General features: G+C 46.1%; 2 protein-coding genes across 4 annotated transcripts in view; one reads left to right on the forward strand and one right to left on the reverse strand.

Annotated features, from left to right (window-relative positions):
- Positions 1–415: 415 nt before the first annotated feature.
- On the reverse strand, positions 416–10,119 carry TOMM34 (translocase of outer mitochondrial membrane 34). Its single transcript, XM_030533443.1, has 7 exons — positions 9,933–10,119; positions 8,525–8,624; positions 5,907–6,059; positions 4,444–4,613; positions 3,482–3,629; positions 2,392–2,518; positions 416–1,564 (listed from the first exon to the last, which is right to left on the reverse strand). Exons 1-7 carry the CDS (start codon positions 10,054–10,056, stop codon positions 1,460–1,462), a joined length of 927 nt encoding a protein of 308 aa, XP_030389303.1. The 5' UTR covers positions 10,057–10,119; the 3' UTR covers positions 416–1,459.
- A 6,712-nt stretch (positions 10,120–16,831) lies between these two features.
- Positions 16,832–25,603, forward strand: part of STK4 (serine/threonine kinase 4) — an 81,629-nt gene continuing 72,857 nt past the window's right edge. For all 3 annotated transcript variants that reach the window (XM_030533827.1, XM_030533828.1, XM_030533829.1), the window contains exons 1-3: positions 16,832–16,986; positions 22,090–22,170; positions 25,151–25,279. In XM_030533827.1, coding sequence (XP_030389687.1) covers positions 16,955–16,986; positions 22,090–22,170; positions 25,151–25,279 — 242 coding nt within the window. In that variant the 5' untranslated portion in view covers positions 16,832–16,954. The remainder of the gene's footprint in view (positions 16,987–22,089; positions 22,171–25,150; positions 25,280–25,603) is intronic.

The raw sequence follows: 25,603 nt of genomic DNA on the forward strand, positions 1-25,603 counted from the left end.
TTAGGAGTGGAAATGAAATTAGCATATCCTTCAACTTGCATTGAGTGTACTTCAATGTAAGTAATCAATCCCTGCTTGTAGTAAATGTCCTGGAAACATCTCCACAGAGGCTGTGTCAGCACTTCTGTTCTACACTGTAGCTAAACTGCAAGGCTTCTCTTCTGCCTATGCAACACTCTAACATCCTGGACATACGCTAGGATAGAAGTTTGGAAAACAGCTGTGTTTTTATCAGTGCATAAATGAGACTTCTGCAGTGACACTGCATAGCAGATGCTTCTTGACCATAAGGACAAATAAAATAGTACTTTATGGTGGTGAAAGGTTGAAATACTCCCTGTCCCAGCAACAATTACGGTAACAGTATACCCAGACCCTTATGTCAAATACACAGTTCTAATAAAACACACAGCTCTAACATATGCTGGCTTTTAATAGAAGTTGCTTTGTTCATACAGTAGCTTTGCCAAACAAATCATCCTGTTACCTGTTTAGATCTCAGCATTAAAAGATAACTCATTGCCACCACTAGATGGGAAGAATCAGAGTATAACATGCTCATAAGTCTGTGATGGAGAACGATAATTCTTCACATCAGAGGCCTCCTGTGAGATACCACTGCACACCCTCTTCCCCCTACTAGTGGTTATAGCAACTGGTCATTAAAACAAACAGAAGCTAAAATGTTATTTAGATAGAAAGAAGCTGTGAAGATTCAAAGCTGCCAGGACCCAAACTTCAGCAGTGCATTGAAAAGAGCCCACAAATACAGTATCAAGGCAGTTTTAAATTAAATATTTGGTGGCTGTTTTTGTGAGGGATAAGAGCTATGTTGAAGCAGCTGCAAGCTTCTGATCAGTTACTCTAAACAAAAGCAGCTTAGGGCCAGTAGGCACCAGCTAATACAGGGAACACCTGAGCCATTCTTGTTGCAGTCTCACCTCATATTTAAAGGAGTCTGGAACTGTGCTAGAGAAACCCTGCCTTTAATTTCTCATGCAGCAGCCTTTGTAAGTGGCTTGTTTAAGCAAGCAGAAGCAGTATACACAGCAGATCTGCTTCTCTCCAATCTGAGTACATATTACCACAAACTCTGTTTACTGCTCTTGAAGACCTGCTCCAGTCAGAGGAGAAGCCCTAGCCCCCACACCCATCTTTGCAGACAGATTAATTTAAATAAATAATGAGTTTACAAAATTACCTTATACCAAGGAAATTAACCTGAATGCTTCTCAAAGACAGGGTCATTTAAAACTTTCAAAAGATCTTACAAGGAGATACCGGTTTTGATATAGATGGTAAACATTAATGTACGTGTAATTTGGCAGCAGAGAACTAGCTACTACTCTGCAAATCGGGATGGTAGATTTCAGAGGTGGCCCTACAGTGGCCCCTGTATCAGCATTACAAGGAAAGCCTGTCTTCTACAGTAAAGAGCAGACATATTTCATGCTCCTCTTTATTTTAAGTTCTTATTCAATTCTTGCAGTAGCTTCTGTGCAGCTATGTTCTTTGGTTCAATTTTCAGAAGGCTGTTAATGTCAGTCATGCTTGATTTGTAATCCTAGAAGCAAAATGCATTTTTAAGAAAACTGAAAAGGCAAACATTTTTAAAACTTGGCCTTTAAAAGCTCACACGCTGAAGGACTACCTGCCATAGCCCTTCTACTTCACATGTGCTTCACACAGAAGAGACTGACAACAGCATAGCTGTTTTGTCATGCACATACATTAGGGACTAGAAAGGCACTCAGTTTATACAGGAGTTGAAGCTCATGCATTAACCTACTCCAGTCTCACAGATATTCTAATATTACACCTAGATTACATGTCCTGCTTTAATTGATGAAATATTGCAGAACTGCACAATTAGCTGTAGTTTAAGATCTAGGCTGTTTGCCAAAACATCTCTCTAGAGTCATTTTCAGTGCCCCAAACACAGGATCTAGCTGTTTCCCGGGATTTATCAAGTAACTCAAGGCACCTGATGCGAGCAAATGAGAACTCCACATAAAGGTGAAGGTAGCTGCTAATGACTTAGTAAGAACCATGATTGTAGATTTTTGGTAATACAAGCTTTGTTTCCAGAAAACCTGACTTGCAGGACAGCTATAAAAGGACAAACACCCTGATTCAGGTCTCTTTGTTCTCCCAAAGAAAGAGATCCACACATATCCATGCAGCTGTCAGCCAGTGAAATAACTAAGAATCTCCCTTCGCTATGTACCAAATCTCAGGTAGCAGATCAGTAGTAGTTTTGCACAGAGGCAAGTTATAAAAGGCCTGTGGAAACTCCACAGTTGTGGATTCAAGATTCAGTGATGCTTGTGAGAACATGGCTTCTCTGTCCCAGTCCTGAAAGGGGTCTGAAACTCGTTTGCAGTTACTTACCTTTAGTTCTTTAAATGCTTGAGCACGTCTGTAAAACGCCTTAATATTTTTAGCATCTAACTCCAGAGCTTCTGTGCAGTCTTGTATTGCTTCCTTGTACTGCTTCAGAGACAGGTAACAGAGAGCTCTGGAGCACAGACAATGGCAGTTAGAGGTTTTAGGCTTCAAGTGGTGGGCTACACCAATCCCTGCTTTGGGGCACTATATTCAATCGTATCCAGGTCTCTTTCTTGGAAAGAGTCACTGTACAAAGCCTGCACTGACTGGGGGAGATTAAAAAGGATTTCTCAAAACAAGGCTAGACAGCATTTCACTGTGCAGCATGTGTATACCCACAGCAGGTCTCATCTCAACCCCTGCCCAGTCACTAACTGCCCTTTAATAAAAAACCACCTCTGTAAACTCAGAATGAAGTACTAACAATCAAGGATCTTCTCATTTCCTGAGCTCAAAACTGATTTTAGTTAAAAGGGGAGAAAAAAAGTAATTCTCCACAAATCTGCAAGAATTATTAATTTTCTTAAGAAATACTTTTCAGTCCCCAGGTGTCACTTGAAGAATTTCTAAGGTTGCAATTTTCTATGTATACTGTCCTGGAAGGTTCTCTGTTCACTGCAGCTGCCTTCAAATACACCACGAGTAGTAAAAGTTTCAGGTAAGTCCTTACACCATTATTTGCAGGTAGTGGAGAGCAGGCACCACCAAAAACAGAAGAGTCTTAGCAGAACTGAAGATTTGAAAGGATAAAAACCTAACACTTTAAGCTTAGAATTTCCATACGGGCTCCTCAAAGCCACTTTAGAAAATAGAGGCATCTCCACTTGTAGAGCAAACATCTGTTATGAGGAGAAAATGCTTCACCTAATCTCCCCTACATGTACACAAAGCTATGTATTCTGATCAAAGAACAACACTAACAGATGTTAAAGGCAAAATTCTACCCTCATGCATGCGCCTGGCTCCCGTTCATTTAAGTGGGAGCCGTGTGTGGGTATCAGACAGCAGGCTTGGGTCCAAACTCAATAAGAGTTACTGGAATTACTTAAGAGTGCCCCAAAGGGGAATAGGATAATAGATGCTTGTACATTACCTGTTGGTGTAAGTTGCACATTCCTGATTACTGAGTTTTAGACTCTCGCTGTACTTTTCTATAGCTTTTTTATGGTTCCCTTTCTTCACAAGTTCATTTCCTTCTTGCTTCAAAGTTTTTGCTCTTTCAATCATAGCAGCAGTAGGCACTGGAAGTTGTATTTGAGAGAACATAGTGCTACGTAAAAATGAAAGAACTAAGCAGTCACACTTGTTAACGGCAGTGATCAATACAGTTAATAAAAAGTACGTTTGTTTTTTTTTTAAGTATGGAAACCTAAGCAACCACAGAAAAGCCTGAAATCTCTCCGTGAAATCTGTACTGTGGAAAAACTATCTTTGGACAGAAACCCACCTAGATATCTGAGTGCTGCCACTGGACACTATAGATTTACTGAGAATAGGCGATGGCTAAACGTGCCTGAAGGGATCAAGGCCACAGGAGGATGAGGTTGAGAATCACACACCTGGTTTTACTCTCTGAATTGTACTTAAATCAGGTTAAGCTGCAATCCCATCCATTCCTCGTTCAGCAGAGTTCAAGAATCTCAAAGTGGTGGCTTGTCCGCAGCATGATACAGGATGGAATAACTAGTTTATTAGTATCTATTATATATATTATAGTAAAGCCTACAAGTGCCAAGCAAAAATAGCACCCCAGTGGATAAACTCATTCTAAGAGACATTTTTTGCCCTAAAGAGTTTACTGTTATGGACAAATGGTGGGAGAAAGGAAGTATGATGTTATTCCCATTGTAGAGACAGGGAATTGAGGTACAAAGCAGTTACGTGACTTGGCAAAGGTCACATGGGGAGTCTGTGGCAGAACCAGGAATTGAGACTTTTCCTGAGACCAAGGCCAATGCCTTATGCACCAGACCAAGTTTAGCAGATGCCTTGTACTTTACTGTCCCATCTGAGTCCCACAACTCCATGTGCCATCTAAACACGGGAAAGGCTCACCTTGTTTTTCTAGAGATCCAGTTTCAGTTGCTTTGTGTCTTGGGGCAGCCGCCTGGCTTCCTGCAGAAGGAAAGTCCCATCTTCGCTGAGCAGAAATGGGAACTGAAGGGATTGGTGGGAGCTTCTGGCGCCAGTCGAGGCCATCCTTCTCTAACAGGGCTTTTGTCATTCTGGAAGTAGAGATATAGGCTGTGCAGCTACCGAGTCTGCTGACAGAACAAGCCATCTTTCCAGGACAGTACTCAGTTTCAATAGGCAGGCTCCTAACTGAGCATCTGCAGGCAAATACTGATTAACTGCTGTGCAGGCAACTCTGCTAACTGCACGTAACTAGGAAAATGTGCCTTTAGGGTAAGAAAACTCATTTTAGTGCTTGCCATTTGAGTAGTTCAAGTATTTAATGACTTAAACCTCACATACACCTATGGTAGATATGTTTTCATTTTACAGGTGGGAAAACAGAGGCCTTGGGGTTAAATGACTTGTCCACAAGGTCACATAGTGAGGCAGCAGCAGAGCCATGACTAGAACCAAGGCATCCTGAATCTTAGTTCCGGGTCTGAGCCACAAGGCCATGCTTCTTCATGAGGAACTCTAGATATTCCGGGCAATAAGTAAATGAACAGAGGAAGTCTGTGGCTGTAATACCATTCAGAAAGGAAGCTTAAGAAAAGAAAAGACTATTCAGTTACCACAAACAGCAGTTTTTAATTTAATGGTATACACTCTTTTGCAACAAACTTAAAATGCATCTCAAACATGCTTCAGTCTTTACATATTTTCCATATTTTTTGTCCAGGGCCCCTTTTGCCAACTGCTGTCAGCTCCAGTGCTGAGGAAAGTTTCTCTCTCCCTTTGTGAAAAGCAAAGCTAGGCTCTTCATACACAAAGGGTTTCAATGAAAGGAGTCTCTTCTCAGTATTGACAACACCAAAACCAGAAAGATATGCTAGGATGGGAGCTATGAATTTACTAGAATTCACCGGTGCTGTGAAACATAAGAATATATGGAGCAGCACAGAGGCTTGGTAGTTTAGTAGAACACTGTTCATATAGACCTGCTCTTGGGAACAGAAAAGTATCAAGGAGGCTTCAGGTTGGAATGTGGCCACTTGTAATTGGTTAGTTGCCTAAAAATAAGCATTATATAAAACATGGAAAACTTGCATGGCCAAATGGAATAGTTTCCCCAACTATAATAAAGGGAAGTAGCAACTTGACGGGAACAGACATCTGTAATACTGACAGCAAACATCACCAAAGAACTCACACCACAGAAATGGTGCTAGGCTGCATAACAATCGGATCTATGCCATTTATGAAGCATTCCAATGCACCCAACCTGCTCCTAGGCAATCGTCCCAGCTAAATGGGGCTGAGATTTGCAGAGGCAACTGAATGAGCTCTGCTGTACTTTCAAGTCTTCATTCTGGTCTGTGTAACAGTATGGAGTTAGGAGTTACCTGTTGACACCATCATGTGCAGCCTGTACAGTGCAATCAACCTGTAATACAGTCTTGTAGTCCACGTAGGCCAACTGGTATCTCTCCAGAGCTTCATAGGCTGCTGCCCGCCTCAGTAGTGGTTTGATTCCAAAAGGGACCAGGTCCAGTGCACTAGATCAGTGGGGAGAAAGCAACACAGCTCACTGGGCCACCTGAGCTAAATTCATCAGAAAGATAGTCAGAAGATCAATTTTTAAAATATCAGATTCTCCCATGTGGGTACCATATCACCTGGGAGCTTGTCCAGTCTTAATCTTCTATGACCCAAATTTTCAAAGGCAGTCTTGAAATGTGTGGCTATATTTCAAACTGCGTTCACATACGGCATCGCAGGGAACAAATCCTGCAGTAGTGGGGACTTGGTGAAGTTTTCCATTTCTAGTTTCTGTGATAATATAGCCAGTGGTTAAAGGAAGAAAATATTAATATTTTCTCCCAGTGACAGTCACAAAGGCCCATTTTAGTGACTAGATGTTTTTTGTTTTGTTTTTTTAAAAGGCTAACACCCATTTAGTAGGACTGTCAAGTGATTGATTTTTTTTAATTGCATCATTAATGGTGCTGTTAAACAATAATAGAATACCATTTATTTAAATATTTTTGATGTCTTCTACATTTTCAAATATATTGATTTCAATTACAACACAGAATAGAAAGCGTACGGTGCTCACTTTATTTTTTATTACAAATATTTGCACTGTAAAAAAAAATAGTATTTTTTTAATTCACCTAATACAAGTACTGTAGTGCAATCTCTAATCATGAAAGTTGAACTTACAAATGTAGAATTATCTACAAAAAAAATCTGCATTCAAAAATAAAACAATGTAAAACTTTAGAGCCTACAAGTCCAGTCAGTCCTACTTCTTGTTCAGCCAATCACTCATACAAACATGTTTGTTTACATTTGGAGAAGATAATGCTGTCTGCTTCTTGTTTACAATGTCACCTGAAAGTGAGAACAAGTGTTTGCATGGCAGTGTGGTAGCTGGCGTTGCAAGATATTTACATGCCAGATGTGCTAAAGATTCATATGTCCCTTCATGCTTCAGCCACCATTCCAGAGGACATACATCCATGCAGATGATGGATTCTGCCTGATAACAATCCAAAGCAATGCAGACTGATGCAGGTTCATTTTCATCATCTGAGTCAGATGCTACCAGCAGAAGGTTGATTTTCTTTTTTGGTGGTTTGGGTTCTACAGTTTCCACATCAGAGTATTGCTCTTTTAAGACATCTGAAAGCATGCTCCACACCTCATCCCTCTCAGATTTTGGAAGGCACTTCAAAATCTTAAATCTTGGGTCCAGTGCCGTAGCTATCTTTAGAAATTTCACGCTGGTATCTTTGCATTTTGTCAAATCTGCAGTGAAAGTGTTCTTAAAATGAACAACATGTGCAGGGTCATCATCCAAGACTGCTATAATATGAAATGTATGGCACAATGCAGGTAAAACAGACATACAATTCTCCCCAAGGAATTCAGTCACAAATTGTTTTTTTAACAAGCATCCTCAGCATGGAAGCATGTCCTCTGGAATGATGGCCAAAGCATGAAGCATATGAATCTTTAGACCATCTGGCACGTAAATATCTTGTGACACCAACTACAACAGTGCCATGTGAACGCCTGTTCTCGCTTTCAGGTGACACCGTAGACAAGAAGCAGGCAGCATTATCTCCCATAAATATAAACAAACTTTTTTCTCTTAGCGATTGGCTGAACAAGGAGGAGGACTGAGTAAAAGATATTACCTCACCCACCCTGTCTCTCCAGTATCCTGGGACCAAGATGGCTACACCATCACTTCAAACATTTTAAACTTTGCATTTCTAAGATTTATAAAGAAATCTTGACATGGCAACCACAGAATCCCATCGCACTAGCTGTAGAAGGTGGTAAGCTGTTCAAGGCAGAACCTTTGTCTTCAGAGCTGCGTGTACATGTAGCACACTATTGGTGCTATACAGACAAACTGTTGCCTAAAGGCAAGAGCATCTGGCTACTGTTTTCCTACAGAGATGGAGGGGGCAGATTAGGGTTATGTCAAGTTGCTGTGTAATCACTGCTATTTTAAACCAGAGTTATCTCAAGTTAGCTAACCCAAATTAGCTAAGAACACTTTTTTGTGGGGCATTGAAGGCATACCTTAGATGAGCTATGTGGGCTTTTCCAGGCCTGTCTAGGATCTCATAGTCTTGGTCTTAAATTTGCGGTTTACTGAGGAGCAGGTCTCTACCATGCCATATTCCATTACAAATTTCTGTTTGGGAAAGAGGCATTTGGGGATGGAAAGTGATCAAAGTCCCTGGCCTAACTCTTTATAAATTATGAGCCAAATCTAGTTCTCAGTTACACCTGTGCATAGAGCAGAATCTGCCCCTACTTGATCCAACATGGTAAAAATATTCATAACAGAGTAAAAGAGAGATCAATAAAGATTGATTAACATCCTTATGCCAGGACAGAGTATCGTCACCCAGTAACAGGGGACATATATAGCGGATACTATATTCAATCCTATATCATTCAAAACAAACATACAGCTTTTCTCTAGACAGAAGATGCTTACGCTGAACAGTCTTTAACACAGAGGCTACAATTTCCATCCTTCAAGTAGCAGGCAGCTCGATTTGAATAGAGGACACTTGCTTCCTCAGCATTCCTCTCTCCTAAGAGCAGAGACAGAACACAAATCAAACCATGAAGTATGAACAGTATATTCAATAGACCTTAAAGCCACCTCATCTGAAGTTTCTACTTGCTGCAAAAAGCAAGACTCCATGTGCTGTGGATATTACAGGTACTGAAGTCACAGCTGGGGAAAGAACAGAGAGGCTTACTGCTCATATCACTATCAGTACCAGCAATAATACTCAGCATTTTTAATCTCCGAAGCATTAGCTAATTAATCCTCACGCCTGCTGAGAGGTAGAAAAGCATTATCATCCCTGTCCTACAGATGGAGAGAAGGAAGCAGAAAGATCAAGTCCAATGTTAGGGTCAGAGCTAGGTTTGGAGCTAGGAACTGCCCGGTTCCCAAGCCCACATCTCTCTCTCACCTGTTCATAATTCAGTAATTCTGGCCTTTTCAATGGTGCAGTAGGTAGTGACAGCATATAGTGGTAGCCGGAGTTACTGAAATGCTCTGGCTTGCAGAAGTTTCAAAAAGCACTCATAACTTTATGGCAGTGCAGGTTTGGGGTCTAAAGAATTGTAGCTGTGTTCCTTTACCCTCTGTTATCAGACCAAGAGAACACACACAGGGCAATAATGTCATCCTGCATGGGTACATAAAGCTGTTCCAAGGAGGGGCATAGACTGGTGCCCTGTAGGCATTTTTGTCACCTAGTCTGTTAAAGGGGCATCCATTTGCTGTCTACTATATGAAACTATTTTTAAACCACCGTGGGCATCTGAGTGGATGAAGCCCTGCTGCGTCCTGGCGATTTGTATTTGAGTGGGCACTGACTGGGCTGTTGGATCACACAACAGGGATGTTCTCCCTTTGCCCTGCATCTGGTTCAAGGCCTCTACCTATGTGAGGCCCCAGGGAACAGGCATGGGGCCCAGGTACCATGTGGGACGGTATCAGGCTGCCACCACTCGAAGGAATAAGGGAAAGCAGCTCTGCACCCACAGGCGGGGGGGGGGGGGGGGGGGGAGACAGGTCCACCCCCACCTCCACCAGCCAGGGAAAAGCAGTGATTTTTAGGGAGGAGAAGGTGGCTTCATACAAACACCCACACACCCGCCATACCGCTGCACCAGCACCCTGGCAGGAGTCGGGGAGGCCAATTCATATCCCGGGCCCCAAGGGGAGGCGTAGCTTGTGAGGAGACAACTGCGCACCCGCATGCCCCGCCACTGGGCAGAACAGCTGCGCCCCCGCTCCCTAGCCCCAGCCTGGGCCCTAGACCCGCGTCACCCGCCCGCTTGCTGGTGTGCGCGGCTCAGGGCCGGGCCGGACCGGCCGGTACCTGCCGCCTCCAGCAGCCCCAGCGCCTGGCTGTAGAGCGCGGCCGCCTGACAGTACTGGCCGCTGCGGAACTGCTCGTTCCCGGCGCGGCGCAGCTCGGAGACCCGGGCCGCCGCGGGAGCCATGGAGCGCGGAGAACAACCAGTCCCGTCCGTGCGCCGCGGGCTCCGCTCCAGAGCCTTCTACGGCTTCCTGCCGGCCGGCACAGGGCGGGCCCCGCTGCGCCCTGGCCACGCCCGCTCCCCGCCTCCAGCACCTCCCGCGAGCTGGGAGCTTCGCTTCCGCGGCGCGGGGCGGGGACTGGGGGAGAGGCTGTGCTGTCAAGTCACCACACAGCTCCCCCGACCCCCAGCTCTGCAGTTACCCCTCACCCCACAGCTCCCCCGACCCCCAGCTCCTCACTGTCAGCCCTCACCCCACAGCTCCCCCGACCCCCAGCTCTGCAGTTACCCCTCGCCCCACAGCTCCCCCGACCCCCAGCTCTGCAGTTACCCCTCGCCCCACAGCTCCCCCGACCCCCAGCTCTGCAGTTAGCCCTCGCCCCACAGCTCCCCCGACCCCCAGCTCTGCAGTTACCCCTCGCCCCACAGCTCCCCCGACCCCCAGCTCTGCAGTTACCCCTCGCCCCACAGCTCCCCCGACCCCCAGCTCTGCAGTTACCCTTCACCCCACAGCTCTCCCGACCCCCAGCTCTGCAGTTACCCCTCACCCCACAGCTCCCCCGACCCCCAGCTCTGCAGTTACCCCTCGCCCCACAGCTCTCCTGACCCCCAGCTCCGGGCTGTCACCCCTCTCCCCACAGCTCCCCTGACCCCCAGCTCTGCAGTTAGCCCTCACCCCACAGCTCTCCCGACCCCCAGCTCTGCAGTTACCCCTCACCCCACAGCTCCCCCGACCCCCAGCTCTGGAGTTACCCCTCGCCCCACAGCTCCCCCGACCCCCAGCTCTGCAGTTAGCCCTCGCCCCACAGCTCCCCCGACCCCCAGCTCTGCAGTTAGTCCTCACCCCACAGCTCTCCTGACCCCCAGCTCCGGGCTGTCACCCCTCTCCCCACAGCTCCCCTGACCCCCAGCTCTGCAGTTACCCCCTCACCCCACAGCTCCCCCGACCCCCAGCTCTGCAGTTACCCCTCACCCCACAGCTCCCCCGACCCCCAGCTCTGCAGTTACCCTTCACCCCACAGCTCCCCCGACCCCCAGCTCTGCAGTTACCCTTCACCCCACAGCTCCCCCGACCCCCTGCTCTGCATTTACCCCTCACCCCACAGCTCCCCTGACCCCCAGCTCTGCAGTTACCCCTCACCCCACAGCTCTCCCGACCCCCAGCTCTGCATTTACCCCTCACCCCACAGCTCCCCTGACCCCCAGCTCTGCAGTTACCCCTCACCCCACAGCTCTCCTGACCCCTAGCTCCTCACTGTCAGCCTTCACCCACACCTCCCGAACCCCAGCTCTGCAGTTAGCCCTCACCCCACAGCTCTCCTGACCCCCAGCTCCGGGCTGTCACCCCTCTCCCCACAGCTCCCCCGACCCCCAGCTCTGCATTTACCCCTCACCCCACAGCTCTCCTGACCCCTAGCTCCTCACTGTCACCCCTCTCCCCACAGCTCCCGAATCCCAGCTTCGGGCTGTCACCCCTCTCCCCACAGCTCCCCCAACCCCCAGCTCTGTAGTTAGCCCTCACCCCACAGCTCCCCTGACCCTCAGCTCTGCAGTTAGCCCTCACCCCAGAGCTCTCCTGACCCCCAGCTCCTCACTGTCAGCCCTCACCCACACCTCCCGAACCCCAGCTCCGGGCTGTCACCCCTCTCCCCACAGCTCTCCTGACCCCTAGCTCCTCACTGTCAGCCTTCACCCACACCACCCCCGAACCCCAGTTCTGGGCTTACACCCCTCGCCCCACAGCTCTCCTGACCCCCAGCTCTGCAATTAGCCCTCACCCCACAGCTCCCCTGACCCCCAGCTCTGCAGTTACCCCTCACCCCAGAGCTCTCCTGACCCCCAGCTCCTCACTGTCAGCCCTCACCCACACCTCCCTCACCCCAGCTCCGGGCTGTCACCCCTCTCCCCACAGCTCCCCCGACCCCCAGCTCTGCAGTTACCCCTCAGCCCGCAGCTCCCCTGACCCCCAGCTCTGCAGTTACCCCTCACCCCACAGCTCTCCCGACCCCAAGCTCTGCATTTACCCCTCACCCCACAGCTCCCCTGACCCCCAGCTCTGCATATACCCCTCACCCCACAGCTCTCCTGACCCCTAGCTCCTCACTGTCACCCCTCTCCCCACAGCTCCCGAATCCCAGCTTCGGGCTGTCACCCCTCTCCCCACAGCTCCCCCAACCCCCAGCTCTGCAGTTACCCCTCACCCCACAGCTCTCCTGACCCCCAGCTCCGGGCTGTCACCCCTCTCCCCACAGCTCCCCTGACCCCCAGCTCTGCAGTTACCCCCTCACCCCACAGCTCCCCCGACCCCCAGCTCTGCCGTTACCCCTCACCCCACAGCTCCCCTGACCCCCAGCTCTGCAGTTACCCCTCACCCCACAGCTCCCCCGACCCCCAGCTCTGCAGTTACCCCTCACCCCACAGCTCCCCCGACCCCCAGCTCTGCAGTTACCCTTCACCCCACAGCTCCCCCGACCCCCTGCTCTGCATTTACCCCTCACCCCACAGCTCCCCTGACCCCCAGCTCTGCAGTTACCCCTCACCCCACAGCTCTCCCGACCCCCAGCTCTGCATTTACCCCTCACCCCACAGCTCCCCTGACCCCCAGCTCTGCAGTTACCCCTCACCCCACAGCTCTCCTGACCCCTAGCTCCTCACTGTCAGCCTTCACCCACACCTCCCGAACCCCAGCTCTGCAGTTAGCCCTCACCCCACAGCTCTCCTGACCCCCAGCTCCGGGCTGTCACCCCTCTCCCCACAGCTCCCCCGACCCCCAGCTCTGCATTTACCCCTCACCCCACAGCTCTCCTGACCCCTAGCTCCTCACTGTCACCCCTCTCCCCACAGCTCCCGAATCCCAGCTTCGGGCTGTCACCCCTCTCCCCACAGCTCCCCCAACCCCCAGCTCTGTAGTTAGCCCTCACCCCACAGCTCCCCTGACCCTCAGCTCTGCAGTTAGCCCTCACCCCAGAGCTCTCCTGACCCCCAGCTCCTCACTGTCAGCCCTCACCCACACCTCCCGAACCCCAGCTCCGGGCTGTCACCCCTCTCCCCACAGCTCTCCTGACCCCTAGCTCCTCACTGTCAGCCTTCACCCACACCACCCCCGAACCCCAGTTCTGGGCTTACACCCCTCGCCCCACAGCTCTCCTGACCCCCAGCTCTGCAATTAGCCCTCACCCCACAGCTCCCCTGACCCCCAGCTCTGCAGTTACCCCTCACCCCAGAGCTCTCCTGACCCCCAGCTCCTCACTGTCAGCCCTCACCCACACCTCCCTCACCCCAGCTCCGGGCTGTCACCCCTCTCCCCACAGCTCCCCCGACCCCCAGCTCTGCAGTTACCCCTCAGCCCGCAGCTCCCCTGACCCCCGGCTCCTTACTGTCAGCCCTCACCCACACCACCCCCGAACCCCAGTTCTGGGCTTACACCCCTCGCCCCACAGCTCCCCTGAGCCCCAGCTCTGCAATCACCCCTCTCCCCACAGCTCCCCTGACCCCCAGCTCCTCACTGTCAGCCCTCACCCACACCTCCCCCGAACCCCAGTTCTGGGCTTACACCCCTCTCCCCACAGCTCCCCTGACCCTCAGATCTGCAGTCACCCCTCATCCCACAGCTCCCCTGACCCCTGGCTCCTCACTGTCAGCCCTCACCCCCAGCTCCGGGCTGTCACCCCTCGCCCCACAGCTCCCCTGATCCCCAGCTCTGCAGTTACCTCTCACCCCACAGCTCCCCTGACCCCCAGCTCCTCACTGTCACCCCTCACCCCACAGCTCCCCCGACCCCCAGCTCCAGGCTGTCACTCCTGCCCCACAGCTCCCCTGATCCCTGGTTCTGCAGTCACCCCCTCATCCCACAGCTCCCCTGACCCCCAGCTCCTCACTATCACCCCTCACCCCACAGCTCCCCTGACCCCCAGCTCTGCGCTGTCACCCCTCACCCCACAGCTTCCCTGAGCCCCCTGCCTCCAGCTCACCCTGAACCCCTAGCTCCATGCCTCCCACCCCCTTACCACAGCTCCCCAGCACCCTCTGCCTCCTCACTGTAGTCCCTTGGACCCCAAAACGTATTTGTACACTCTCCACAGTCCAACACCCACCAGCCTCTTGCATCATCCCCCTGGTGCCTGATGCCCATCAGCCCCTTTGCCGCCTCCCCCTTGTGCCCAGCACCCACCAACCCCCCGCTACATCCCTGTGGTGCCCAACACTCACCAGCCCTTTCACCACATCCCACCGGTGCCCAATGCCCACCAGTCCCTTCATCACAACACCCTGGTGCCCAACACCCAGCAGCCTCTTCACCTCATCCCATGGGTGCCCAACATCCACTAGCCTTGCGCTGCATTCCCCTGGCACTCAGTGCCAACAACCCCCTTGCCAAGTCCCTGTGGATTTAAAAACCCACCAGCTCATTCATACCTGCCCCTTCAAGCCAACTAACTACCTTGCTGCAGCTCCTGGAGCCCCTTGTTCTCAAGTGTAATCATTATGCAATGGAAGTGCCCCCTCTCCGTGGCCCCTACAGCCTGTGCCACCCAGTTTTCTTGCTCCAGCCCCCTGACGCTCAACACTCACCAGCCCCCTCCCTGCAGTCTACAGACCAAGGACTATTTGCAGAATGATTTTGAATAGTGAATAAAATTTGAACAATGTGGTGAATTCTCCATCACTTGAAATCTTTATAGCAAGACTGGCTACTTTTCTAATAGAGATGCTATAGCTCTGACAGAAATTATGGCTTGATGCAGAAATTATTGGGTGAGGTTCTTTGTGTAATACAGGTCAGAATAGGTAGTAATGATTCCTTTTGGCTTTAAAAATCTATGAATATCTTAATCTTAACTATAGCAGAGCTGGTATTCTACTATCATTGGAAATGACTGCCTAGGGAGGAGTACTGCAGAAAGTACTACAGCTCCTCATTTATGCACACACCCCATCCATGGGGCTGCCATAAACAGATAGTTAAGGGTTAATGTCTTTTTTACCTGTAAAGAGTTAACAAACAGGGACCCAAACACCTGACCAGAGGACCAATCAGGAAACAAGATACTTTCAAATCTAGGTGGAGGGAAACCTTTGTTTGTGGGTTTTGGGTTTGTGCGTTGTTCTCTCTGAGTCCTGGATGGGACTGGAGGTGCAATCAGGTTTCTGCCTATCTCCCTGCTACAGTCTCTTATCTATTCAGAATAGTAAGTAAGTACAAAGGCAGTTATAATCTTTTAACTTGTTTTTTTTCATTTGCTAATGTGTACTTGCTGGAAGTAGCTTAAATTGTGTTTCTGCTGAAGAAAGCTTCTTTCTATTGTCTATAAGCTATAAAAACCTGTATATTTACCATCTTGATTACAGAGACAAATTTTATGTTTTTTCTTCTTTATTAAAGTTTTCCTTATTTATTTATTTATAATCTAATTGATTTTTTTGGTTATGTATTGTAAGACTCCAGGGAAGGGAGTCTGCACTCACCAGGGAATTGGTGGGAGAAAGGAAAGGGAGGAGGGAAGAAAAACCTGCTCTCTGCGTTTATCTCTGTATCTCTCTCTGGGGAAGAAGGGAGGGGGACAGTAACATTCCTTTGTGGTGATTCAAGGAATTGAATCATGGTGGTCTCCTAGTGTACCCAGGGCGGGAAAGAGCTGGGAGAAAGAAAGGAGGGGGAAGGGAAAGGGTTTATTCCCCTTTGTTTTGAGACTCAAGGAATCTGGGTCTTGGGGGTCCCCAGGGAAGGGTTTGGGGGGACCAGAGGGTATCAGGCCCTGGAATTCCTGATTGGTGGTAGCGCTACAGAATCTAAGCTGGTAATTAAGCTTAGGGGAATTCATGCTAGTACCCATATTTTGGACGCTAAGGTTCAGATTTGGGAATTGTACTATGACAGGGGCCACAAAGTCGTGAGTCTTCCTTGTCAACTTTGTCCTGGCACTGGCTAAGGTGGCCATCCATCACCCCAGAAGGAGGAAGCTGGGTGGTGGGGTGCTCTGCGACTGTGAGGCCTGTTTCTGATCCCTTGTTGTGTCATGCCTGTGAGCAGAGGTCTTCTGGGCAGCATCCACTGACTCCTTAGACACCTTTAAGGAGCAGTGGGTGCTGTTGGGAGTTCTCTGCTCAGGCTGCCCTTCCAGTTCCCTGATTTTTAACCTATAATTCCTGTCCCCCCTTTTTCATTTGTTGTCCCCGAAATTTACTTGGGTTCAATGGCCCCTCCCCACTGGTTAAGGGCCATTAGCTTTGGGCAGGCTAAGGTCCTCTGTCCCCCAGTACCCATAATAGGTTGGAGTGTATTCAGAAGATTGACTGGGTAGGAAAGCAGAGGGCCGGGAAACAGGGCTGCTGGGCTCTACTTCCAACTCCCAGAGCAGAGCCTGAAGGGATGGGGGTGGTTCCTAGGGCAGAGACCAAGGGGTTTTTGCACCCAGACTCCCGAGTTTGGGGCCTCAAAGTGACTACCTAAGACAATCAGGCTGATACCCATCCGCTTGAATATTTAATATATGTAAATTAGTATGCAAAATAGGTGGCGGCGGTGGAGCTGCTGGGAAATTGTTGCTCCAGCCCTCAATACACTGCCCTGTCCTAGGGGCTGACCCCGAGCCAGCCCAGGGGGATGAGCAAGAAAGCTGCCCGCGCATCCTCGTGAGGGGGGAGGGGCGGAGCCAGTGGAAGGACCACGCCCCTGCGGCCGCGGAAGGCGGGCAGCACCTCCCTTTCTCTAAGACCATGTGACGATGACCCCGCCCCTCGTTTCCGGTGTGTAGAGAGGAGACGGAAGAGAAGCGGAAGTGGCTTTGGAAAAGCGCCGGGAGTGAGCGGCTGGAGTCATGGAAGAGTGAGCGCGCCCCCTGCCCTGCTGCTCTAGGGCGCCATGGAGACTGTGCAGCTGCGCAACCCGCGCCGGTGAGGGGCTTGTGGTGTCGGAACTAGGGGTTGGGTCATGGGAGGTTGGGGGATGAAGGAGGTTGGGTCGGTTTGTGGGAGGTGGCGGGGGTAGGTCGGTCTCTGGGAGGTTGGGGGATGAAGGAGGGTGGGTCGGTCCGTCTGTGAGAGGCTGAGGGATGGGGGTTGGATCGGTCTGTGTGGGGATGAGACTGGATGGGTGGGGATGTGGGGAGGTGTGGGTCGGTCTGTGGGGGGGATAGGGGTGAGGGAGGGTGGGTTGTCTGTGGGAGGATGTGGGGGTGGATCGGTCTGGTGGATGAGACTGGGTGGGTCGGGATGTGGGGAGGTGTGGGTTGGTCTGTGGGGGGACAGGAGGGTGGGTCGGTCTGTGGGGAGATGAGGGGGTCAAGGGGGGGTGGGTTGTCCGTGGGAGGCTGGGGGATGAGACTGGGTGGGTCGGTCTGTTGGGGGGTTCAGGGAAGGTGTGGGTCGGTCTGGGAGGCTGGGGATGAGGTGGGTGGGACGGTCTGTGGAGGGGATGAAGGGGTTGGGTCGGGATGAGGGGAAGTGTGGGTTGGTCTGTGGGTGGGTTGGGATGAGGGGAGGTATGGGTCTGTCTGTGGGAGGCGGAGGGGAGGGGGAGTGGGTCCGTCTGGGGGGGTAGGTTGGTCTGTGGGAGGCTGCAGGGGATGAGATGGGGTGGGTTGGTCTCTGGGAGGTGGGGGAGGGAGATGTGGGGGCTGGCACTGTGGGAAATGTAAATAAAAAACCTGCCCACTTAAGGTTAAATCCTCTAAAATCAGCCCAGGTTCGTAAGTGAGTCATCCCTTAGCTATACTACGTTTTCCCAGGGAGAGCAGGGAGCTGTGGGATGGGTAACATAGCAACCAACATCAGAGGACTTTTCTCCGCAGGCTAAAAATCCCCTGAGGCAGCATGTGTCACTACAGCGTCACTAATATTGGTGCATGGACCCTACTGCAGTTGGAGTGTTAGAAAATTCATCGAGAAGGGATAAAAAACAACTGAAGGGAAATAAATGTAATATGTACGGAGCCCAAGTATAATAATTATGTGGATAAATGATAAAGGGCCGGGGTTATTAAATACATGTCAGGGTAATAAACTTTGCATCCATTAGGGATAGAAGAAAAAGAATTTGATGATGGAGTGGTAAATTCTAATGTTTGCTCCTAAGGTAAAGTTTACAGTGGCCAGGGCAAGGTATAGGAGTTTGTTCCTTACATATCTGTGAGAAGAGGTGTCTGTTTTGTCAAGTAGGCTGTGTGTGGTTGCATTATGGTTACAAATTTGTTGTGGCAATAACCAGCACTACTGATGTGCAGCTAAAATGTTGGCATCACAATTTCCAATCTTCAGTGCCATTGTGTTTTAATAAAATACCCTCACAAATTTCTTTTTCTTAAAGAGGGATTAGATAAATTTAAGAGTAAACATGTGCTCCATCACATTTGCAATTTGTTCAGGCTAGTAATTGCATTATTTTAGGAACCTCAGTGAAACCACAAGTCATAGAAAGCTAAGAATAGGATGAAGCTAAGAGACTTCAAGACTTTTCAGTAGGTTAAATATTACACAAGAAAGATGCAACCTGGAGTAATTGCAAACTACTTAATCTAAGTGTGGCAATCAGAACATAAAAATGGCCATACCAGGTCCATCTAGCCCAGTATCCTGTCTTCTAACAGTGGTCAATGCCATGTGCTACAGAGGGAATGAACAGAACAGGTAATCCTCAAGTGATCCATCTCCTGTTGCCCATTCCCAGCTTCTGGCAAACAGGGTTTAAAGACACCAAATCTCGAAAACAAAACCCACATGTCTTTCAGCAATGATACTGCTCTGTAAGGCATCTGTCTTATGAACGTCAAAAAGGTATGTTTAACTTGTGACTATGTTCAGGACGGTAGAAGATTCAGAAGGTAGTCGTCTTGCCCTGAGGCACTTACAATCTAAATAGACAACCAAAAACACAGTGGGAGACCTAACGAAATGTTCTGTAAGCCCCTTTTAAGAATAAGCACTTAAAGCTCAAGAGGTAGGCACTTTAAAAATACCTTAGAAACAATTGTCGCACTTGTGGTGGCCGTTGCGGGTGATTGTTGTGGTAACTTTGTTTCCATTAATGTACATATCTTGTGAGATTGCACACAGCTTTATCTTTTAGGTTAGATCTGCTTGGTCCACATGTTCTTAGAATTTTTCAGTGTTCTTATGTCCATTTGTAAGATTGAGGACCTTGGACAAAAGAGGGGGAGAGATGGAGACTCACTCTAGAAGTGTCACCAATGACTACACTTTGAATGAATGAGGAGCATCAAATTGCTTTAAAAAGAAGTAGAGTTGAAATCTGGAATATTAAAACATTAACTGGTTTTTGTTTTTTTGCCACTAGATTAGTTTAACAGTGGGATCAGGCTTGCAGAGAAGGGAATTTACAAAAACAACTTTAGCCTAACCAGGCCTCCACCCTTTGAGGAAACCCTGTCAAGTTGTGGAAAAACAAATGACTCAAACCTTTTCTATTGAAAAATGGAAGCATAAGTCTTGCCCTCAAAAAACAAAACAAGAAACCCCACCTTTTATACTAAGAGATGTCAAGTCTGCTGTCAGGTTGCTTTTTTAATTGGTTTGGAGGGGAACTCAGATATTTAATTGCTAACGTCTCTCCTTAATAATAAGTTGTATATCAGTAAAGGTCACTATTGCATGTCTATTTGTCAAAAAGTGAAATTATGTTAGTTCTTTGCACTCATGGCTCTTCCATTAAATGGTCAAAATGTTTAGTTGTAGTGCAAACTAATTAGAATGATGACAAGATGTTTATTCTTAACGGCTATGCACAGAACCGTGTATACTGTTACTAATGTCCCTCAGTGTTCTTTATCTTATTTGTGTCAGGTACAGCAATGTCTGTTGGGTGTGAAGGCCAGTTATATCTTGGGATTTCAGTGAAACCTTTGAATAAAGCTGTTACCTTCCTATCATTTCACTGCAGGCTGTACTTGAGCAACCGGAGATAGGGGATGTTTTAGAGGCATCTCTTCAATTGAATGAAGTTTCAGTTTGTCAAAATGCTATCGGTAGCTTGCAGCTGCTTCTAACGGTATATTTGAATGATGAACTGAAGAGGCAGCTTCCTTTGTTCTGTGGCGTAGATAGCAGTTGTTTGGTTTTTTTTTAAATGATGGAGTAACATTTCTACTGTGCATTTATTATATAACTCTTTATGCAAACGTTTAACTATACTTGACCCAGATTGGAGTGTTCATGTCCATACAGTAATGCTGGTTTTATGGCTTCAACCCTCTCTAAAAATGTACACCGATTCTAAATGAATCGGCTCACTCATCATTGATTCAGAGCTTTTTAGTTAACGATTAAATAAAACTTGAATTTCTGAATTTTTTCGAAATCTGAGTATTCTGGTAGTGTCAGTAGAAATCAGAAGTTAAGTTGGCTTCTAATGAACTTGTGTAGTGCTTGGATTTTCTAAAATTCTATCTTGATACTTAATGGTTGGGTCTCAGATGCTTTTTTTAGTATAGCATCTGTCCTTTAGATTTCCACATTTCACACTGCTTGGAAATGGTGACTTATATGGTGACTATGTACTGATTTTTTTTTCTTTCAAACAAGTAACATTCAGTTGGTTCAATGCTTATCTTTGCAGAGAAGCTAGTGACTTACTTTCAGTATTTCGCCATTTCCTGAGTCTGCTTGTTTGTAATATTTTCTTCATTTCAGGAAGCCATTGTACATAACGCATGAGTGTGCTGCTTCTGCTATATTGCTTTTGTATATAAACATAATAGAAAATGAGCACAGCGTAGCTTCTATTCCTGGTTTACAAAATCTTAGTCAAAACTTTTTTTTACATTTTTAATAGCCTCTGATGAGCCACCCTAGTATCACAAATACAAAATCTGTATTTGCTGTCTTGATGTTTAGTAACTCCAGCCCATAGAAGCCATCAGATATTTATTTGTAAGTTATAGGCATACACACGTGCTTCATCCTTAACCTGCCTCAAGTGTGGGAATCAAAATTGACTGATAGCGAGGAATCATGCTTGTCTTCACAGCTGAGCTCTTTTGGGTTCAAATGGAGGCAATGTATCTTTCTTGTCACTTTATGTCACTTAGTGGATTGTAAAGGATAGGTTTTGAGAGCTCATGTCCTTCAGGACTGTTTGGAACCTTGTAGTGATTGTATGTAGCGTATGTTAAAGGTAACCTGCAAAGACTAACTTTGTGCTTTTCTTGCTGCTTCGTGATGAATGAGGTTTTTTTCTCTTCTTCTTCTAATTGAATGACCATAGGAATCTTTAACAAAGGCAACTTTGCTCCTAAGTGTTTCAACTATAGGAGACTTAAGCAGTCTGACGAAAAATCACTTTCTGTCTTGGTTAATGAGATTTCAGTTTTGTTGTTGTTGTTGTTGTTGTTGTAGTTGTTTTTATGCCATTATCCTACCAGTTCTCCAGTTATTCATAATCTTCCAAGATGTACAAAATCTGAATTTCAAATGTGAAAAATAAGCAAGAAAAAAGCTCCCCAAAACAAAACTTTTCTTTGTGCATCATTAAGCACCCAAAAAAAAAGAAAAGAGGGGAAAAAAGGCATGAACATAAATTTAATAAAATGTTAGGTTAGTACCAAGAGCCCACACAATCTTATGCCACAAGACTTCAAGCTTGTTGAAGATTTGTTCAATAAGTGTAGGAGGCATGATTTTCAGATGGTGTGGAAATAATCCTGAATATATTCTCATACTAACTGTTTCCTACCACTGAGAGGAAATGTAGATCTTTGTGCTGGATAAAATGCTGCCCCCCTGTAAGACTCAGACTTTTTGTAGTAGTAAGAAATAGCAGTACCTGGATGTCTGATTGTGCTAAATGCTGTTTACTTCACTCTACATCTAGCCACTGTATTTTACTCCTCAAGCAGACTACATTTTATTTTAAGATAAAATGTATTTTTGTCAAATTGTCAGAGTTGCATGGTTTAAAATGAGTTCTGCTTAAAGTTCTGTTCTCAGAAATAACCAAATTATAGAATCTTAACCTCTTTCATTTCTACATCTCTGTATATACAGGCAGCTGAAGAAATTAGATGAAGATAGTTTGACCAAGCAACCAGAAGAAGTATTTGATGTACTGGAGAAGCTGGGAGAAGGGTGAGTGTCTTACACAATGTAAAAAATGTAAAGTTGTCCAAGAACATACACACATAATGGCTGACTGTTTTGTGAAGACCTATGGATTTGTTTTTGTTTTTTTTTAAACAGAGAACTTTTTTGAGGCAGGTGGCATTTTGAATATAGTGCTTGCCATTGGAACACCTACATCTAAGCTCCGAGTTATGTAAACACCAGTTTTAAATTGAGGAACGTTTAAATTTAAAATGCTTGAAGGGACACTGTCTGGAAATAAAATCTACATCTTTCTAGCTTAAATGTAATGGCTCTTTTGATGACAGAGCCTTAATATAAACAAACTTTTTACTAGCTGAAGCAGTAAAGACTATCAAAACTGTTTTATAGACATACCTACTGCTATTTCAGTATCTCCATTCAGTGAATAGGACTGTTGGCTTTGGAGCTGCATTTTTAAGCATACTTTTTAGCAGTGACCTCATTTTGAATCAAGTAGGAAGAATCAGCATTCCCACTTGAAAATATTGGGAATCAAAAAAACAAAAGTAGTTGTAAATTGTCTAACATTTTTAAAATTAATTTTTAATCCATATATTAAAATGTAGAACATAAAATTAAGTAATAGAAGAATTAAATTGTTGAGAATAAAAATGACCATTTCAATTGTTGGGCGTTACACACAGTAACCCTTTCATTTTCCTGGTTTTTAATGTACAGGCTATAGTTTGAAAACATCACCTCCTTACTGAAGTATAAAAAACAGAAATTAATTGTAAATCAAGGCAGAGAGGCAAGCAAAAGATATGTAGCACTAGAATAATGAGAATAGGAGGCATATAACCCCACAAAGTGTAGAAGGGGAAAAAAACATACTTCCCTACTCCTAAGTGGAGAACTTGAAGAACTGTATTAATGCTGCACATTGAAAACTGAAAATTTTCATCTTAGCACCTCTTGTTGGAAGTTCAGTGTGGTGTAGGGGGATGACGCTAACTAGAAGAAACATAAAAGTTGAGGTTAGCTTGCATTCTGATACTTGGGCACTTCTTTTTAATCCTATACTGTGCCTGAATAAGATATGTTGAAAAAATCATGAGACAGACAACTTCTGTAAACTCAGTAGTCTTTTTCAAGATGAACCCATGAAACTGACACTGCACTTGTGTCTAGTAACAATATCTAGTTCTGGCAAAATGGATGGACTGTAAATTCTTACTAACTGGCATCCAGTTAAACAGTTAAGTGCTGTGTGAAATTCTGAAACTGCAATAACTGAATACAATGTTGAATTCTAAACCTTTGACAATGTACAAACTTATGCTGGAAAAGGTGGGGGGTGTGTGTTTTTTTCCCCATCAAGATAGTTGGAACATATTTGGTCTATTTGAATTACAGTATATCAGTGGAGACAGACAACTGTGTTTTGAGACAGGAGTTAGGAATAGTTATAGTAGACACTAATGTTGGCAGAAAAGTTGGTGGTAAAAAATTGAAAGCCTCAAAGTTAATTGTGTTTTTTCCTTTATTTATAATTTTATAAGAAATTAAAACTTATTTATTCTAAGCCCTTCTGTCTCAAAGGACATTTCTTATTCAGATCCTCTTGTTCATTGAAGCAAGAGCTGATTTTAATTTTGGGGGTGAGAGGGTTATCCAAATACCTTGATTTTGTAGAGAAACATAATATTGGAGTGTAGGGGCAAACACATCTTATTTCTTTTTGTCTTTCTAATTTGCTTATCTTGGAACAGCTTATACAGTGTTTACTGTGTGGTGCTGTGAAATACAGAGACTTTCTTGGCTATGTCTCCACCAAGCCCTGAAGATTTCTCTATTTTAGGGTCAGAACTGTGTCTTCTGAGAATCCTTGCTGCATTTAATTCATCTAGGAACAAAGCCCCTATGTTATCCTATTTTTCCTGCATCTTTGAAACAATTGTAGTGCTTTACCTCAGTCTGAGAATCTGAACACTATCACTGTACTTCATGAATTAGATGGATATAAGTGACAGTTTGGTTTACTTCCCTGATGCCTGCAAGTTTATTGCATCCACAATAACTCTTGAGAAATGAATGGATGTGATGGCATTATAGGAAATCGTTGCTGTCCCTTGTTTGTAAATGGATGAAAACATAATTTTAAGCATGCAAAATATGAAACGTCTATACCATGTGCCTATATATATAAAAGTATATAGTATTGTCCAAGATGGTCTAAAGCTCTGGGATGAGGACTGTGGTTGACAGCTTCACTCCTCTGGCACAATGGACCTCTCAACAATAAGGATAAAATTTGTTGTGTGGGAAATAGAACTTTCTCAGGGGCTGGTCCAAGACACTGGAATGAACTTGCTCAGACACCAAGGACCATCATAAACCTCGCCACCTTCCGTTCCAAGTTCAAGGCTAACTTTTTTCACTTTGCCTTTTCCAGCATAAACATATATCAACAGATATATCTTATATTCAAACAAACAGACAAAAATCTACCAAAAGAAGACACTCCACTGCCCATGTTTCTCCCTTTGGGGAGAGGATGAGAGAACAAACAAGTGACAGATGTATAGTCATGTTGTTCAGTTACTATGGTGATGAGCATGATATAAAAACCTATATAGACCAGTTTTTACTGCACCTCAATTAGATATATATTGAAAATAGTTTAGAGAAATGAGTTTGCTGGAGCTTGGGTAAAAAGATATTTTTAAGGTTATTGGGAATGTGGTGATTAGCATCTTTCCTATGTATTTCTCATTGTTACTATAGCCCCAGGAGTCTGTAGATTAAATGAATTTTTGCAAATACTCCTGTTTTATTATGTCTAAGTTTTATGCGGTGTTCAAAAAATCAACGATTAAGATATTTGTAGCAGGAGAAGTCATTAAACAGTGTTCCTTTTTTTCCAGATTATGATGCACCTCTGAATGTAAACCAAAAAGTGTGCCAGTTTTTAACCTGTTGTATTGCTTGTATTTAGTATTTCACATTTTGATTGGTACAGATCCTATGGCAGCGTATTCAAAGCTATTCATAAAGAAACGGGTCAAGTTGTTGCAATTAAACAGGTTCCTGTTGAGTCTGACCTGCAGGAAATCATAAAAGAAATATCCATAATGCAGCAGTGTGACAGGTAAGTGCCTGCAATGAATCCCACCTGCAACCCCTTAAGAAAAGTATTGCATGTGATTTGCTTAGTAGCTGAATCTAGGAAACACTGTGTTGTATTAAACACATGTCAGAAGTGAGACTAGCTGTTGCACTGTCTGAGGTGAACTAGTCAACATTTATCAAAGAAACATGATTTACAGTGAGTTTTTAAAAATGGTTTTAAACTGGCCTCTCCTCAGTCCAGTTTAATAGACTGTATACATTTGTTTACAATAAGTGCTATTTGGAAAACGGAAAGAGCAGGCGATGTATGCATGACTTCTCTCTCTCCCCTCACCCCCCACCT

The sequence above is a fragment of the Gopherus evgoodei genome, chromosome 14 (assembly GCF_007399415.2).
Source record: "Gopherus evgoodei ecotype Sinaloan lineage chromosome 14, rGopEvg1_v1.p, whole genome shotgun sequence".
NCBI lineage: Eukaryota > Metazoa > Chordata > Testudines > Testudinidae > Gopherus > Gopherus evgoodei.

Bases quoted from the DNA above. Each gene is read 5' to 3' on its own strand.
- TOMM34 (XM_030533443.1), bottom strand. From the start codon at position 10,056: ATGGCTCCCGCGGCGGCCCGGGTCTCCGAGCTGCGCCGCGCCGGGAAC. The intron at 8,625-9,932 runs GTACCGGCCGGT...CTCTGCTCTTAG, and splicing joins GGGGCTGCTGGAGGCGGCAG to GAGAGAGGAATGCTGAGGAA. The intron at 1,565-2,391 runs GTAAGTAACTGC...TTTTGCTTCTAG, and splicing joins AAGCATTTAAAGAACTAAAG to GATTACAAATCAAGCATGAC.